Source organism: Benincasa hispida, chromosome 3 (genome assembly GCF_009727055.1).
Source record: "Benincasa hispida cultivar B227 chromosome 3, ASM972705v1, whole genome shotgun sequence".
Lineage (NCBI taxonomy): Eukaryota > Viridiplantae > Streptophyta > Magnoliopsida > Cucurbitales > Cucurbitaceae > Benincasa > Benincasa hispida.
The window spans coordinates 30,404,732-30,422,710 of NC_052351.1; the positions used below are offsets into that span (position 1 = coordinate 30,404,732).

General features: G+C 32.4%; 1 protein-coding gene across 1 annotated transcript; it reads right to left on the reverse strand.

Annotated features, from left to right (window-relative positions):
• Window positions 1-10,288: 10,288 nt before the first annotated feature.
• On the reverse strand, window positions 10,289-14,051 carry LOC120074452 (GDSL esterase/lipase At5g03610-like). Its single transcript, XM_039027579.1, has 4 exons — window positions 13,970-14,051; window positions 13,690-13,875; window positions 11,761-12,038; window positions 10,289-10,925 (listed from the first exon to the last, which is right to left on the reverse strand). Exons 1-4 carry the CDS (start codon window positions 14,031-14,033, stop codon window positions 10,410-10,412), a joined length of 1,044 nt encoding a protein of 347 aa, XP_038883507.1. The 5' UTR covers window positions 14,034-14,051; the 3' UTR covers window positions 10,289-10,409.
• Between the last annotated feature and the right edge of the window lie 3,928 nt (window positions 14,052-17,979).

Here is a 17,979-nt window from a genome sequence, read left to right on the forward strand (position 1 = left end):
CCTAGTTATTTGTATGTAACTTAAGCATGTATGTGGTGACATACAAGTGGATCATGTCTTGAGTGATAACCAAAATGGTCTATAGTATATTGATATAGGAGGGAAACCTTATCCTGGTAACACTACTGATGCGACCCGTTTTGTGGAATGGTCACAAGTGTTATGACTTGTCACAGATGGTCTGATCCTGATCATTCATGTAGGGGACATGCGAGCGGGGGCATCCTATACAAAGAGTTTGTATAAGACCTGACCACAAAGTGTTAACGTCCCGTTATATAACACCATTCATGACTGAGACTTCACTTCACTAGAATGACCATAGGTAATATGACCTCAATCCTGAGTGAATTGGAAACTCCTGCCATTGAGGGCAGTCCTTTGATTTACATGGGTGCGAGTGGCCAGAACGCTGACTCAAACCTACCATTTTGGGGATTCGTCTGATTTAAGAGCTAGGAACTCAGCTACACAAGATGGAATTCACTCCTTCCCCGAGGAAGGGTAAGTAGATAGATAGCTCTCTTAAGGGTTGATTCCAGGACTTGAACGATGTAGCGTCACACACCTTTTCATGGCCCGAAAGGTGTTCACACATAGTAAGACTATGTTGTATTGTTCATTAGAGGGATCAGTGGTACTTAAGGAGGAAGATGTAATTACAGGGGCAAAATGGTATATTGGCCTGCTATAATTACGAGCATCTGTGAAGGGTCATCGTACTAATAATTGGTTATGTTCATTATCTATGGCAAGAAGAGTTCAATTTTCGGTCTTTAGTGGAGTGCATGGTAGTTAACGGATGGTGGATATCGTGACTAAAGAGTTTAGTCAGCTATTCACATACCATTGGAGCTTCAAGTCATAGGTCTATAAGGCCCCCTTGGTAGCATGGATACAAATTGTGAATCAGTTTTTGGGTCAATTGAAATGTTCAAATTGACAAGAGGGAGTTCGATTATATATGATATAATTGAACAATAAATATGTTATAATTAACTTTATGTATGAGATACATTAATTTGGAGGAAATTGGATACAAATATGATTTATATCCAGTAGAGGAAAATATTGTAATTAATATATGATATTAATTATATGTTATGAATATGATAAGATCACATTCATTGGACGGTTATAAAGGAAATGGGAAGTCGCCTCTTCTATTCTAAATAACGGATGAGTGCATTATAAATAGCTGACGGTGTGTTGATCTCGATGTGCATGGACATTGTGAAAAGATAGTGTCATCGTTTAGAAAATCAGTGCCTATACGATAGTGACTGCACGATAGCTTAGAAAAAAGGTAAGCAATATCATACTGATTTCACCGTTGCACGCTATTATCTAAACGATCGTTTACCTTTTTTCTAAGCGATCGTTTAGCTCCCGGTATTTAATAAATTATCGTATAGACAAGCTTAGTTTTTCCTACGCGATCATTCGAACGATTGCTCACCCTTTTCCTAAACGATCATTTAGACGATCGCTTACTTTTACTACAAGATAATATACTTCACCTAAACGTTTAAGCATCTTGTCTATGCGATAGACGACCGCATCTCCCACTTGCTTGATCATTGTGTTTAGTCTCTCTTCCTCCTTCCCTCTACCAAATTCGAATAAAGCCCACACTTTGGATTTTCACCCCAAGAATACTGAGGGCTCTGAGTGGTGTTGTCTTCTCTGTTTTCTTCTGTCTGAGTGGTGATTTTTCGAGGAAGACAATTGGGCTTCACACTCACTGTAAAGAAAAAATCTTCATCTGGTATGATTTCTTGATCTCTTTAGCATTATGAAAGTATGTTTGAATGTATATGCGGTAATTCTGTCACAATGAATTGGAAAGATCTGCTTTCGCTCGTCGGTACTCTTGAATAAGAGTTCCTTCAATTGAATGTGGGGGTATAACTAGTTGTTCTATCTTCACAACCGAGAGTTATATGCCATCAAGCGTTGTTCACCCTTTTATTGCTTTCTAGTTGTATGACTAATCTTCATTGCTCAATTATGCTTTCAAACATTTGTGAAAACCTTTTTCTCTAAACCCATTATCTAAAACATTTTCTCAAGAACTAGGGTAAGGGTTGCGAGAAACGTCCATTGTGCCATCAGCTATTCGAATTTGGATTGTCTGACTTGTTCGAGGATGAGAACAAGTGCCACAAAATTGCCTTGAGACTCTTACAAGAGTGCGATTGTGATAGTTGGTATCAGAGCCAAGTCGGCTCGTGAAGTTAAGAAGTTGTGATCATATTTGTTACAAAGCAATTGGGTAAGTCCCATGTTAACTGATTGGTTGAGATAGAAGAGAAAATGCTCTATCTAATAGAAGTCCTTGATCAAGTTTGGTTGCTAGAAACTCAGTTACAAGAAGTCTCTAATAAGACCAATGAAATTGATGCGGTGGCTAGCCGCTTGGACGGAATGGTCGTCCAGGAATTATTAACAAAGGTTGAGACCCTAGCAGCAAAAGCCATGAGAACTGATTGAAGGAACTCGTTTTAAAGAGATCCTTGAGCGGAAGCGGATCGTCCAAAATCCATTTTGATCGAAAACCAAATTTATAGTGAACATTCAACATATGCATTCAATAGTAAATTACAGCATGTTATTTATTAAGAAATAGAGTTCAGGAGATTATACCTTTGAAGAACACTTCTTCTTGTAAAACTCTCGAGCTGTCACAAACTCAACAAACAGCAACAAACTTGAAGACCCTCTTCAAGAAATCTCGAACCAAAAGTATGAAGACACTACCACAGGGAACCCTCGATATTCTCAGGGGTAGTGGGCTCTGACTATTTTGGTTTGGAGGGTGTTGAGTTTGGAAGAGGAAGAAGATTGAAGACTTTCTATCGTATAGGAAAGTTCTCAATCGTTTTGTGAATAGTCTCTATCGTATAAGTTCTCACTTGTCGTATAGATTCTGTAAGGAAGAAAAGAAACTAATTTCTTTTTATTCCATTTGCCATAAAAAACCAATTAACTACCCACTAAGGTGGTTAGATAGAAAATGGGATTTATTATACAAAATAATAAAATAATATAAATGAATATGATAACCAACTTATCATATTATATTTATAACCTATAATTTTAATATTGAATCATATACAATATTAACTATAGTTCTTTTTCTCTATTTTATGACATTTAATATAAATCATATTTATATTAAAAATAACAACTATTTGAATCTCATTAGTTATTTATTTTCTCGAATTAAACTATAATGTATCAAATATATTATAACAATTATATCATATATAATTGAATCAATTTAATTATATCATATACAATTAAATTCCCTCTTATTAATTTGAACAATTCAAATTAACCCCAAAAATTGATTCTCAATTAAATATTTTTGAGCTATCAAGGAGACCTTATGAATCTGTAGCTTGAAGCTCCAATGGTGCGTGAATAATTAATTAAACTCTTTAATTACATCATCCACCTTCCATTAACTGTCGGGCACTCCACTAAAAACCAACAACTCCATTTTTCGCACTACAGATATATTTCTGTGTCTATTGGATATAACCAATCAATAGTACGATGACCCTTCACAAATTGCTCATAAGTATAGCTTGGTCAAATTACTGTTTTGCCTCTGTAGTTAGATCTAAATCCTTAAGTACCACTGATCCCTCTAATGAACAATAGGTCATAGTCCCACTATGACTAAACCTCTCTCGAGCTAGGAGAGGGTATGGCGCCACATTGTTCAAGACCCAGGATCAGCCCTTCAGGAAGCAATTTATCTACTTATCCCTGCTTCGAGAAAGAAGTGAATGTCATCTTGTGTAGCTGTGTTCCCAACTCCTCAATCAGACGAATCCCCAAAATGGTAGGCTTGTTGAGTCGACGATCTAGCCATTCTCACCCATACAAATCAAAGGGCTGCCCTCATAGGCAGGAGTTCATAACTCACTCAGGATTAAGGTCATGTTATCTATGGTCATCGTGGTGAAATGAAAGTCTCTATTATGAACGGTGTTGTATAATGAAACTAAACATTTTGTAGTCCGATCTTATACAAACTCCTTTGTATAGAAAGTCCTCACTCGTATGTCTAATATATGAATGATAAGAATCAGATCATTTGTAGCACTTTAAACCATTTGTAACACCTATAAAGCGCCATACTCATAGTGTCACAAGGATAAGGTACCCAACCTTATCCATATACTACAGACCATTTAGGTTATCACTTAAATATGATCCACCTGTATGTCTACATATACATATTTAAGTTACAATGATAATCTTGGATGTTAGTTTATTCGTTTGTGGTTAATGCAACTAAAATATCACATATTTCATAGACAAAGTGCATAAAAATATCATATATAATTAATCACATAAGAGTTTGTTCATCCATAGTTTACAAACTATAGGACCCTACGAGATTTAGGGCATCAACCCCAACACTAATAATTTTGATTGTGGGGATGATTCGACGAACTCTGTTGCCCTTATGGAAGAGCGTGTCAAAGAACTAGACAACTTGCTAAAAGTGATAATTCAAATGGGGATTGCGTTATCCAAAGACTTTCGAGCCACTCTCGATGTCACCAAAGCAGAGATTGTGGATATCAGTGCAAGAGTTAACCTCACCATGAGAGCGGTGGGAAACCAAGCCCCAGCTGGCGATGCGGTCCAATTCAATAGGGTAAAAATACTTGAGCCTAAGCCCTTTTGTGGGGTTCGTGACGCGAAAGTGCTAGAAAATTTTATCTTTGATATGGAGCAGTATTTCAGAGCTACGAACATAACTACTGAAGAGTGAAAGATCACTTCGGTGATTATGCATCTAATAGAGGATGCCAAATTATGGTGGTGGTCTCGTTCCATGAACATTCAAGAGGGTCGATGCACCATCAACATGTGGGAAAGACTGAAGCAAGAATTGCATTCTCAGTTCTTCCTCGAAAATGTTGAAATTTTGGCAAAATGTAAGCTACAATAATTGAAACATACTGACACTATTAGAGACTATGTGAAAGAATTTTTTGAGCTGATGTTGGATATACAAGATATGTCCAAAAAAGACAAAGTTTTCTGTTGTGTCGAAGGTCTGAAACCGTGGGTGAAAACTAAACTATATGAATAGAAAGTACAAGATTTTCCAACCGCATACGTAGGGACCAAACAATTGTTTGACTTAACTGATGAACCTTAAAAGATGAGGCAACACTCTTCCCACTAGAGGAAATAAGAGCAACTACTCAAGCCCACTGAGAAATAGTGGGGGAGATAGGGACACTAGTGGGGATGGTAAACCACTTTAATAGAAGACTGGAAATACGTGGTGGGGGCCAAATCAACAAAATTTTATCGTCCCCTATCCTGTTATATATGCAAGAGGTAGCATAAGGCAAGCAAATTTCCGAAATGAGTAGTCTTTAACTTCTTTTAAGCCTCATTAGCCTCAGACTCGAAAGGCAAAGTTGTTCATACAAAGGACAAGAATAAGTAAGTAGATAAAGATGAAACCCCACGAGTTGGAGTCCTAAGATTCTTAGCTGCACTCCAAAGGCATATGGGTGAAACAAAGGAACCCCAAAAAGGCGGATTGATATATGTAGATGCTTGGGTCAATCATAGATCGGCAAGAGTAACATGGTCAACTCTAGAGCTACCCATAACTTTTTGTCTGAAACAGAAGCCAGACGATTGAATCTCCATTGGAAAGGAGATCCAGAGAAAATGAAAGTAGTGAACTCTATAGCCTTGCCTATTACAGGAATAGTAAAGAGAATAATTGTAAATTTGGATGATTGGAGTTGCCCTGTCGATTTCGTGATCATTAAAATGGACGACTTTGATGTGATGTTTGTTGGGTTGTATGCCCTAAAACTCGTAGTTTTTAAATATTAAACATATTCTATTTACAATAAATATATTATTGAGATTTATTCAATAAAACTGTTATTGAATATATAAATTACACTTTTAAAGAATAAATCCAATAAAATAATATCCATGACTATTACATGAATACTTGGACTTTATGTAAAGACATAAGAGTGGATCAAGTTCTAGTAAATAGCCAAAACGGTCTATAGTATATGAATAAGGTTGGGTACCTTATTCTGGTAACACTATTGGATGTGGCTCACTCTGTATTTAGTATAAACGATGTGATCCTGAATAGTTCATGTGGAAATATGCGATTGGGGGCATCCTATGCAATGAGTTTGTGTAAGTCTAGACCAAAAAACAAGTCACTCTTACTTTACAACATTGTTTATTGTTTAAAATTGACTATTTCAAAGTGATGACCTAAGTAACAAATCTTAATCCTGAGCTAACTATGAACTTCTGTTTATTTAGGATTATTCTTAGATTTTCATGGGAGAGGGTTGGCCCAATAGCACTGGCTCAATAAGTCTCCCATTTCAGGGGTAAGATCAGGTAGATAGCTGGGGACATAGGGTGCAAGATGGAATCTCCTCATACCTGCCATTAGAGATAGTAGAGAAGTTGTTCTCTTAAGTACTAATTGTAGGTCTTGAACAAGGGGTCCCACCCTCTCATTGGCCCAAGAGGGACTCATTTTAGTGATTGGATCACAAACAAATTGTTCATTAGAGGATCAGTGCGACTTAAGGAACAAAATATAATCTCGGGGGTAAAACAACTATTGACCTGGCCGTTATTACAACCAACCTGTGAAGGGTTAACTTACTAATTATGGTTATATCAAGTGGACATAATATATCTACATTGAGGGGAGTGCAACTAATGGGCTTTAGTGGAGTGACCTAATAGTTAATAAATGTTGATTAAATTCGATTTAAAGAGTTTAGTTAATTAATCTCAAATTGTTGGAGCCCATGATCTATAGGTCCATTAGATCCCCTACTAGCTCACAAACGGAATAAACCTTAGAATAGAGTGATGATTTTAATTTGAAACGTCCAAATTCAAATTAAGGGAATTATTAATTATATGCGACATAATTACACGTTTAATTATTGAATTAAGTGAAATTGGAGAATTGGATTATATTTAGATATGATTTAAATATTAATTTCATGAATCCATTCATAGTCATGGAATTGGTGTTTTAGTAATTTAATATTGGATATTAAATTATTTTAATTAATTAAATAAATTTTATTTAAAATTAATTATTTGAATTAATTTTATTTAAAGTCAAAATTTGAATTTTGTGAAAATACAAAAATAAAATCAATTTTGTTTTAATTTAAATTTTAGAAATTTAAATTAAAAATTAAAAAATTGATTTTGTTTTAAAATTGTATTTTAAATTAGAAAATTAGATTTTTCTAAAATAAGTGGGTTTATCCCACATTTTTCCAACTTAACTCATCTTCCACTCAATCCCACTGAAAATTGATCAAGGTAAAGCTGTCAATTTAATGTGCAATCTGATTGCATGAAGAGATAGAACAAAATCTGAGGTTTTTGGGCTGAGAGAATGGACCATGTAGTCGATTTTTCTTTTTTTAGAGAAAAAGAAGAGTTCTTCATTCTCTAGCTAAAGAACCAAAAAAAATCTCCATATTTTTCCCTCAATTCAGTTCATTTTGAGTCAAACAACCCAATCTAAGGTCCAAAAAAATAGTAGAGAAGATCTATAGGTGCTCCACATCTTGTTGCTGACTTCGTGGATTGAAGAGGTTCTACAAAGGTAATTTCTGAAACCCTCTTTTTCCTTATGAACATGCTGAAATTTATTGTTAAAATTAATGAATTAGAGTACTTATTGATCCTGATTTCTTCATATAATTGCATGTTAAATCCATTAATGTTGGGGATGGAATTCTTGCTCGAACACAAGGTGATACCGATACCTCTCGTCAAATGCATAGTGATCACAGGGTCTACACCACCATTGTGCATCGGGATCAAACAATCGAATGGGGTAAAGATGACCTTAGCCCTCTAGTTGAAGAGGGATCTTATCCATGAGTCAATTGAAGCCATGGAAGGGAAAGCCCCTCAAGACATTCTGTGTATCTTAGAAAAGTGTCACGTTATCGAGTCGGATAGCTTACACAAGTTCTTGCCTCTAAAAAGGAGAATTGATCAAGAGATTGTAAATGGTAGATAGTCATTCATGGCACACACCATAGGCAACCATTGTGCGAATAAAAGTCCTCAGCTTGCAGCTTCACCAGAAGAGGGATACAGTCTTTCGACGTAGCTCATGCTTACGTAGGGAACAAATCAAAGCATACGAACAGATGGAGGAAAAGGAAGTCCAGACGCCGAGAGTTCCTACTAGGGGACAAAGTCCAGGTAAGATTACGCCCAGAACAGTTTCGATTGCAAGACCAAAGAGAATATTGCCTCATGAGGAGCTATAAAGGACCGATGGCAGTCATAAAAAAGATTGGGAAAGCCTCTTATTGGGTACAATTACATTCATGGATGGAGATTCATCCTGTCATCCATGTAAGTAATTTGAAGCCCTATCACCTTAACCATGCTGATGGGCGATGTAGTGTTGTGACATATTTGCCTACCACGACAAAGAGAATGACATAGGAAGAAGCCGATGAGAGATTTTCTGGAAGAAGCAACGGAGTTAGAAGACTAGGATAAGGTTTTGAAGAGTTCCTAGAGAGGTGGAAAAGCCTCCAAGATAGAAAAGTCAGTTAGGAGTGCACAGAAGACCTCAAGGCAACTACTCAACAAATTGCAAAGTTCGAGTAGAGTCAGTTGACGAGGACGTCAACCAATTGAGTGGGGGAGAATGTCACGGTCATGCTTGTCCCATGCGTATTGCCCATAGTCGCATGTCCGCTTCCACCTCTTTTTACTATGCTTTCATTCTATATATTTCTAGTTAGTTTACTTTTTATGTACTTTTTCTAGTGCATGACTGCTCACCCATTTCCATATGCATGGGTGGCTGATGTCTTTTCGTTCAGAATGTACTATGTGGGGGTATGACTAGTTGTCCTATCTTCATACCCAAGAGTTTGTAAAGCGTTGTTGACCTTTTTATTGCTTTCTAGCTGTACGACTAATCTGCATTGCCCAACCATGCTTTCATACGTTTGCGAAAACTTTTTTCTATAAACTCGTTTTCTAAACATTTTCTCAAGAACGGGGGTAGAGGTTGTGAGAAACGCCTATTGTGTCATCGACTATTCGAATTTAGATCGACTGACTTATTCGAGGACAAAAACAAGTGTTGCACAATCGCCTTGAGACTCTTAGAAGAGTGCGATTGTAACTTGTACAGGAGGTTAGTTTAGAGAGAGATAAAGAAAGAGAATAATATAACCTTATCGTCAACAACCTGACCGGCAGTGTGAATGATGGTCATTACATGACGGTCAGCAAACGACAAGGTTGGAGTGCAATGACTTGGAGGGCTACATTTTCATCTGTGGGACTTGAAGATGAAATATGGAGGGAGAGAGGGAGAAATCGTGAGTGGGAGGAGGGTTAACGCCAAACTAAAGCAAAATACGGCTGCTTTACTTTATCATCTTCTTACTAGGATTTCATATTATTTTATTATATTATATAATATAAATTTAAAATATTTAATGACATTTGATAAATGTCATAGACGAATGACATTTAATGATTGTCATAATTTTTAGAAATACAAAAACTTCCGCCTTTACCTACTAAAAAATGCGCTTTATTCACATTTATGATACTTTTTTCTCCCTCCAATCTTAATTTGGCTACATCCTTGTGTCATGGAAGCCCTTTTGTTGTAGTGTAGTAGAGTGGAATGGGAATGGTTTATATATATATAGACACACATACACATACACATATATGAAACAAAATAGAGGAAAGAGAATCTTTAAAAATCAAATTATAACAAAATTGTCTACCGACACTAAATAGTTAAATAGGATAATTGTTTTAAATGAAAAAAGTTTTGAAAATATGTTTAAATATAGTAAAATGTTTAAGTTTATTAGTGATAGATGATAATATTTTATAATATTTATAAATAAATTGACTCGTTTTCTATATTTGAAAACAACCTTATTAAGTATCTATACAACATTAAATATTTTATATATTTTTCTAGTATATTTCTATAGAAAATATAAGGTATAATTCTCAAATTTTATGTATATGGAGTGTGTGATAGGGGAAATAGAAGAAGCACCAAGAAGTAAAAGTTTTGCTTAACTATATATGCTTTGGCATTTGTGAATTTTGGCATTTGTGGTGGTTAGATTCAAATCATATGGAGGTTTCATATTCGAACATATACAAATATAGTTGAATAGATAAGATAACCGAATTATCATCTTAAAGATCGATGGTTCACTTTCAATTTCAAATACATTAAAGGAGATTGATTTGGTACATTATGACATCTTGAACAACTTTTATTGGCAAAGAAACTCAAAAGAAATTAACATAAAACAAACAAGGAATATGAAAATTATTCAAAGATGTTTGAGATTTGATCTCAAAGAGCTAAATGCTGCAAACCATCCCTTTTGAGTAGGATGTAGGGAGTCCCAAAACAAGGCCAAATTAGGATGTTTGCACAAAGTGTACATTTTGTTGCCATGTTCATCCACACTCCCACATGAAAATTCACTACTTACTCCAAAACAACAAGGCTTCAACGGTGTCTTAAAGCTTACGCCAACTTTAGGGTTTCCTTTGTTTTGGATGATGGACAAAACCGTGTCATACATATCAAGAATGAAGAAATTAGGAGATCCCTTTGTTTCATTGTTAAGTTTCTCCACAGCTTTCTTCAATAAAATGTTGTGAAATTCAACAAATGAGTTCATAGTTGCATTGCATTTGTTGAATGATGGGGCTGTAAGTTGAGGATAACATCCCACAGGCCCTAATCCAACAACAACTATTTTTTTCACTCCCAACCTATAAATGCGCTTCAAATTCACGGCTATTTGATTCACTACTGAGATAACGAATGGTTTGAATCCCTAACAATGAGAAGAATAATACAAAATTAGAAATACATATATGTTACCAATTCGACAAACAAAGATAACAAAAAAACGTAAACAGTGGAAATCGATATAGAGATTTACGTAGTTTATTAGCAATGTGTTAGCTATGTCTATTAAATCACCAATTGACCTAAAAGCTTAAGTTAATAGGTGAAGACAAATTTAATCATCATCTAACACTCTCACTCATTTGCAGGCTTGAAATATGAAGAAGACCCACCAAATGGAAATCAATATTAATTGGAGTGAAAATAACTTTGTAGGAGTTTAACCACATAACCTCTCTAGACCACATACTCTGATACTATATTAAATTGTCAATGGACCAAAAAACTTAACTAATAGGTGAAGGCAAATTTAGAGTCTGTTTGAATTGACTAAAGAAAAACTATTTTTTTTTTAAATATTTTTATTTAAACTATTTTGACAAAAAATGTATAAAATACACTTTGAAAGCATTTCAAAACTAAAGCTATTTTGAGTGATTTTCAAAACATTTCAATTTTTTTAAAAAATAAATTAAACCTTCGAAAAGTTAAACCAAACACACTCTTAATATTATATCACCCAACAAAGTCTATATGCAGAGGGTGAGAGCAATTTAATATCAGAGAAAAAAATATAAGATTGCAGATTTATAGGTGTCAATAGCATTAGAAAGTTTATCTAATGCATTTCTCTAACCCCTAGAATCAGCAAGACCCTAAACTTGGTTGTTCAAAGTAGAAAATAACAAATTGAAGACATTTCAATGCATAATTAGAAATATAACCAGAGCTTGTAATAAGTTTCAATGAAGTTTAATTACCTGTGGAGAACCATTGGTAGCTAGGTAAAAGGAATAATCATTGCCTGATGGAGAGACAAGGGCAATGGAGGAGTGGATATCATATGAAGTGAAGATGGAATTGGCAATGAGATTTTGGAATAAGTTTATTTGAGTTGTCATATTTGGGAAAGGAAATGATGTATCGAATACGCCAGTTCCACCAAAAGCAAAGTTGATACCAAATTTCGGTCTTTTGTTTCCAATTTTTTGCCATGCAATGAATGGGGTTGGAGATTTCTTCAGCCCAAGATACTTTGCTACATGTGTCACATATGAAAATTTATATATATATATATATATCAAAAATAATAAATAAATAAATAAATTACAAAAATTTAGATCTCTCACAACCATGTTATTAAAGTACTTTATAACTATTTTGCTTTTCCATGGGCTTTGCAATTTATCTTACATACAAATAAATCTATGTATAAAGTTTAGTACACAATGAAATTCTCGATGTCAAAGACTTTCGTGGTAATTAAGTTTAATAATTATTATCTTGTCACGTCGTTTCAAGTTTTCTTATATAGTTTAAATAATGATTATTAAACTTCTTCCTTTGCATATAAGGGTTCGATAATTATTTAAAATATCTAATAAATCTTATGAAACCACGTGAGAAGTCTACATTTACGAGAGAAATTTAAAAAGATCTCGATAATAAAACCTTTTCATTTTTTAATTACCTCAAGGCTTATCCCAAACTTCTAGTTTATTTTATTTATTAAAATAAAGAGAATTTTCAATCATTAACATACATGTCATTTAATATATATATATATATATATACTCGCTCAATTCCTAATTCATATTCTTTAAGATAAAAACATCATAATTTATAGATTATTTGAATAATTCATTACCAACCAATAATTTTATACTAATATACCGAAGTTTAATTTATAATTGAACCACTTTTGAGTATTGACTTTTAGCGACCATTGGTCTTTTTTTATCCCTAATTATTTTTATTTTGTTACATCTCATTCTTTCGTTTGTTATATCTTTTTTTAAGTTAAAAATATACCTAAACCCTTAAACAATAATATATGGGGAAGACTATACTTGAACTTATTGTCATCAAAAGAAATTGTCACTTGTGTTAGGACAACTTTTTCCCCTTCTAAAATCAAAAGCATGCCCGTTTCCTTTTTCAAAATATTTTTTAGATTGGTTTAGATTTTTTTTTCTTTCATTTAAAAGTTCGAACTTTAATTAAAGTAACAATTTAGTCACTAAATTTTTATTAGTAATAATTTAGATTTTTTACGCTTTAAACTTGTAACAGTTTAGTCCTTAAATTTTTATTTAATCCCTATACTTGACAAATTGTAACGAATTAGTTTTTATTGTGAAAAAAATTCTTAAAATTTAATGAAATTTCTTACATATTCAAATCGTTAAATTGGTTAAAATCAATTTCGGTTAATAAATTAGAAAAGTTAAGTTGTTATATAATAAAAGTTGACACTTAAATTTGAAAAAAAAAAAATTATAATAGAGATTAAACTATCACAATTTTCAAAATATAAAAACTAAATTGTTACTTATTAAAGTTTAAGAATTAATTTGATACACATTTGGAAGTAATGTGACTAAATTGTAATTTTAATAAAAATTTAAAGACTAAAAGTGATTTTAAATCTTTTTAGTACCATAATTATGAGATAAGAAATTAAATCTCAAACAACATAGATCAAAAGTCATGTTAATAGCACTGACTCAACTAACTTTTTATATATATATATATATATATATATATGTATAGCTCAACATAGGAATAGGGATTATGTATTCAAATGGCAAACTTTTTGTATTCTACCAATTTAGAATGACTTAAAAAGAAAAAAAAAAGTATTTTTAAGTACTTGAAATATTATTTTGAGATAGTACGAGATTATTTACCAAAGAAATCAGTCAAAACACGACCATCGGAGAAACGACCGGAAGGGACGCCGGGAAAAGTGATTCCATAAGGAAAGTTCCGAGCACCGGAAGTATTGACATTGATGTTGCCAGTGTCAACGTAGGAATCTCCAAAGACGATGAGCTTGGTGGGGTGAATATGGAAATGACCAGCCGATCCTTGCCCTAATTAAGGAATTAATTAACTTAAATTCCATTGTTACACAAAAACACACAAAAATTAAACTTCCATAGCTAAAGAAGGGAAATAAACATTAACCTGAAAGGAGAGAGAAAATGAGAAGAGAGAGAAACGTAAACAAAAGCTTCTTTGAGGCCATCATAATTCTACAAATTACACAATCCGACTACTTCATAAATTCTATTGCATATATATAGTGGTTTTTAGAAATGGCCGGTCCAACCGCGTCCGTCTGAACCGATGGATGTAATTAGAATATTTCTAATTTTTTTTATAGTAATTTTCTATTGTTCTTCAGCAATGGCGTCTTCCACGTTCCAAATTAAAAAGCTTGTATGTGAAAGCAGGTTTCTATTATTAATTAATTGTTGGATTAGGTCGATATATCTACGAGTTATTGGGAATTCTTTTTTATATGAACACAATCACTAAAAAAAATAAAAAGAATAATTCAGATTACCGGTATTTTTAATAAGATATTAGACGTCGAAGGATTTATTCTGATATCATCTATTCTATCTACATCATACTTCAATTCTAAAAGCGATGCATTAATGATTTGTAAGAAATTCTAAAAGCAATGCATCGATGATCAAACAAATTAAATAGACACGATTTTTTCATTTACTTCTTTCAATTCGTATGAAAATATACGTTTGGAAATAAATTTATGTGTAAATGATGTGTTGGTTTAAAATTTTATTTTATTTTTAATTTTAATTTAATAATTGTATCGATAGTTATGAATTATGTTTGGATTGACTTCATTAAAAAAAAAATTAAGAAAAGGTTCAAATTGTTGGGTGACATTAAGTGCCATTAGCATATTTTTAATTAAATTTCTGTTTTGGACTTCTTTGAATTATAGGTATTGCAAGAAATTTTTGTAGGGTCCATAAAATCCCCATATGGAATTAAAATGTCCACATTTTGATGATTTCTCAATCGTCGGTTCAAAATTATAATATATGTATTTTAGAAAATATATATATATAGAGAGGTTGGTGTAACATCAATTCCAAACAATTGGTTTGGACCATCACATATAGTTAAATAAAACATGATGTTCACATTTACATGTGAAGTGTGGTATCATGATTTTTTTTTTCGAAAATTTAAATCACGAATTTCATGATTTTCAACATATATTGATACTAGTTGAACTAAGCTCTTTTCAACGACCATACATAAATTAAAATAGTAAACTGGAGGAAGAAATTGCATATAACTTAGGGAACGTAATAATCCAATTTCATATTTTATATGCTAAAAAAGTTATAGCCCTCGATCTCAAAAAAAAAATAAAATAATAATCCAGGATATTATTAAATCTCAAGAGGGTGATACTCCAAAACTTAACCAACTTGGGCCATAGTGCAATAATGGACATTAATGGTGATTTTTGTAATGAGATATATGATTGACAATCCAACCTTCACTGGATAGTAGGATGATATTGTCTATTTTGGATATGAATTTTCACAATTTTATTTAGATGTCATGTATTTATCTCTTCTTTAATCGATGTGAAACTAATCTGTTTGATGTATATATACTCACACAAATAGTGATTAATTGTTTTAGTTCAAACAGTAATTAATTCACATAGAGAACTAATATACTGTTTATTGGGGCTCATGTTTATAATTATAATTAAACGACCAATATCATTACTTGAATATATTTAATTCTTTTCAATGTTAAGATGTTACAATAGCGAAATGAGGAGACATCACAATTTTTATAAGATAAGTAGGTTATTTTTCTCATTACGGTTTTAAGATGAAACTGCATGTGTATTGAATATGATATCAGAGTTCATGAAATCCAAACAAGCATTTCGTGTAAAATTGTAATTTGATCTAAAAATAATGAACCCAAAAAGTCATTATATTGATGAGTGAAATGTGAAACTTATTTGTATCTCATATAAACATCTATCAATTTATTTTGATGAAAATAAGAGGCAAGTTTAAGCTTAACTGTATTTGCAATTGTAGTTTCTCATAATTTGCCTTCATCCATTAACTTAAAATTTTGGGTCAAATGGTGATTTGACACATTATTGCGCTTAACTGTTCTATTGTAATTTGCCATATGTTTCTCACATACTTGTTTGATAGTGATAATATATTTTTCAAAAATTACTTATTATTAAGTTATATAATATTACATTTGTCTTCATCCATTAGTTTAAATTTTTTAGTCAATCATGATTTAACATGGTATCAGAGTCCACAAAGCCTACACAAATATTCGGTCCAAGAAAAAGAAATTGGGATTCGATTAAGAATATATGATGAACACAAGATAGACACCATCTCGAGGATTCTACGTTGGAAATATTAAAGGATCCCACTACTCTTTGTAAGATAGATGAGATACTTCTATCATTACTTTGAATCTAATATTATTTAACATGATATCATAGTAGGTATTCTTGGAGGTCATGTGTTTAAAGTCCTGTAACGTTATTTCCTCTCTAATTAGTATTGATTTCTATTTGTTGGGTCTTGATTGACAGATTTTAAGTCTACACGAAGAACATTAGATAATAGAATATTAAATTTTATTTATTAATTTAAGCTTTTAGGTCAATTGGTGATTTAATACTTAATGTAATAAAAGACACAGTTCTTTTAAAAAGTAAATGTTATTCAACACATAATGATCAAAGTTGAAGAAATAGAAGATCTTAATGGAAAAGTGATGTAGAATGTATTACACTGTACCATTAGGAATGTTTTAAGTCTTCTAAAACGCGTCTATAGGCTACTCGTTTCATTAAAAAATTGTAGCATTTGATTAATTTTTTAAAATGCTTTAATTTTAATCAATAAAAAAAATTGTTTATATATATTTATAAGGTATTATTTTTTGGAAGAGAAATATAATCATAAGGTATTTAAGTTGCTTATATATATTGATCCCTCTAACCTCGTGTATATTATTCCAAAAAAAGAAATTGCTTATATGCATTTGTAAGGTATTATTTTTTGGAAGAGAAATATATTTATAAGGTATTTAAGTTTCTGAGCTATATACCTAATAACTTATTAACTAAATTTAAATGGTATGGTTTAAGTTGAATTATAAATTTATTTACGAGTTTGGTTGAAATAAATTAATATTGTATGAGGTAAGTTGATTCAAGTTATTTTCTTATCATTATAATTTCTTCGATTCAGGTAATCGATTCCGAAATGAAAGGTGTCTTGTCTAGAATAACTCTTTTATTGAAAATGTTGTATACATCAAGCATTATAGACACTTTATAAGTATAAGTGGAATCAAATAGACACGATGGAAGTAAATTAGAAACCTTCTCATTCCTTAGTGGGTTGGTTAGAATGGGGCAAATATTATTTCAAAGTTCATTGCACATCATTCCCGCCGACAGAAAATCAGAAGCTGCTGTGAAATCACTACGTTTTCCAATTCCAACACATTATTCATAGATTAATAACCATTTTGCCAAGTTGCTATTTATCACCACAATTAATTTCAACTAAGAATTTATCAATTCAAGAATTAACTATTAATAAATCTATATTCTCCTACCAGTTTGTCAATGGTTTGATCTTCCTTGACCCTGAATATATTGTTAGATTAAAAAAAAACTATTTGATGGAGATTTAACTCAATTCTTAATACGGAAAAATGCTAGTATTATGGTAGTGTGAATATTTCCCTTTTTTTTTTCTCACCTGACCAACGTGAGGATATATTTGACTTCACTATCTTCCTAATTATTTACTCTTTAAAAAAAAAAACAAGAAAGAGAGAGAGAGGAAAATTCCCCGTTGAATGGTGGTCATCATTGTATTTAGTTGGGTCTGAGTGGGCATGTGGTTGACTATGGAAATTCACAAGTTGTTCTATTAAAATGAATTTCTACACAAGTCCCATTGCTTCAAATATACATTATGCCACGTGCCATTTCAGGTCTCATGTGATGTGACGCCTCAATTTTAGGGTTTCTTTATTTTCTTTTTGGGATAAAACGAATCTTACTTTTGAAGCATATTTAAGTCATTGGAATTTGTTGAACCTCATGTTAATAAATGAAAAGAACTTTGATATATATA

What these genes read in the sequence shown, in the direction of transcription:
- LOC120074452 (XM_039027579.1), bottom strand. Translation starts at nt 14,033, where the DNA reads ATGATGGCCTCAAAGAAGCTTTTGTTTACGTTTCTCTCTCTTCTCATT. An exon ending in CATTTTCTCTCTCCTTTCAG is followed by an intron (nt 13,876 to 13,969) that starts GTTAATGTTTAT and finishes TTCCTTAATTAG; the next exon opens with GGCAAGGATCGGCTGGTCAT. An exon ending in CTACCAATGGTTCTCCACAG is followed by an intron (nt 10,926 to 11,760) that starts GTAATTAAACTT and finishes TCTCATTGTTAG; the next exon opens with GGATTCAAACCATTCGTTAT.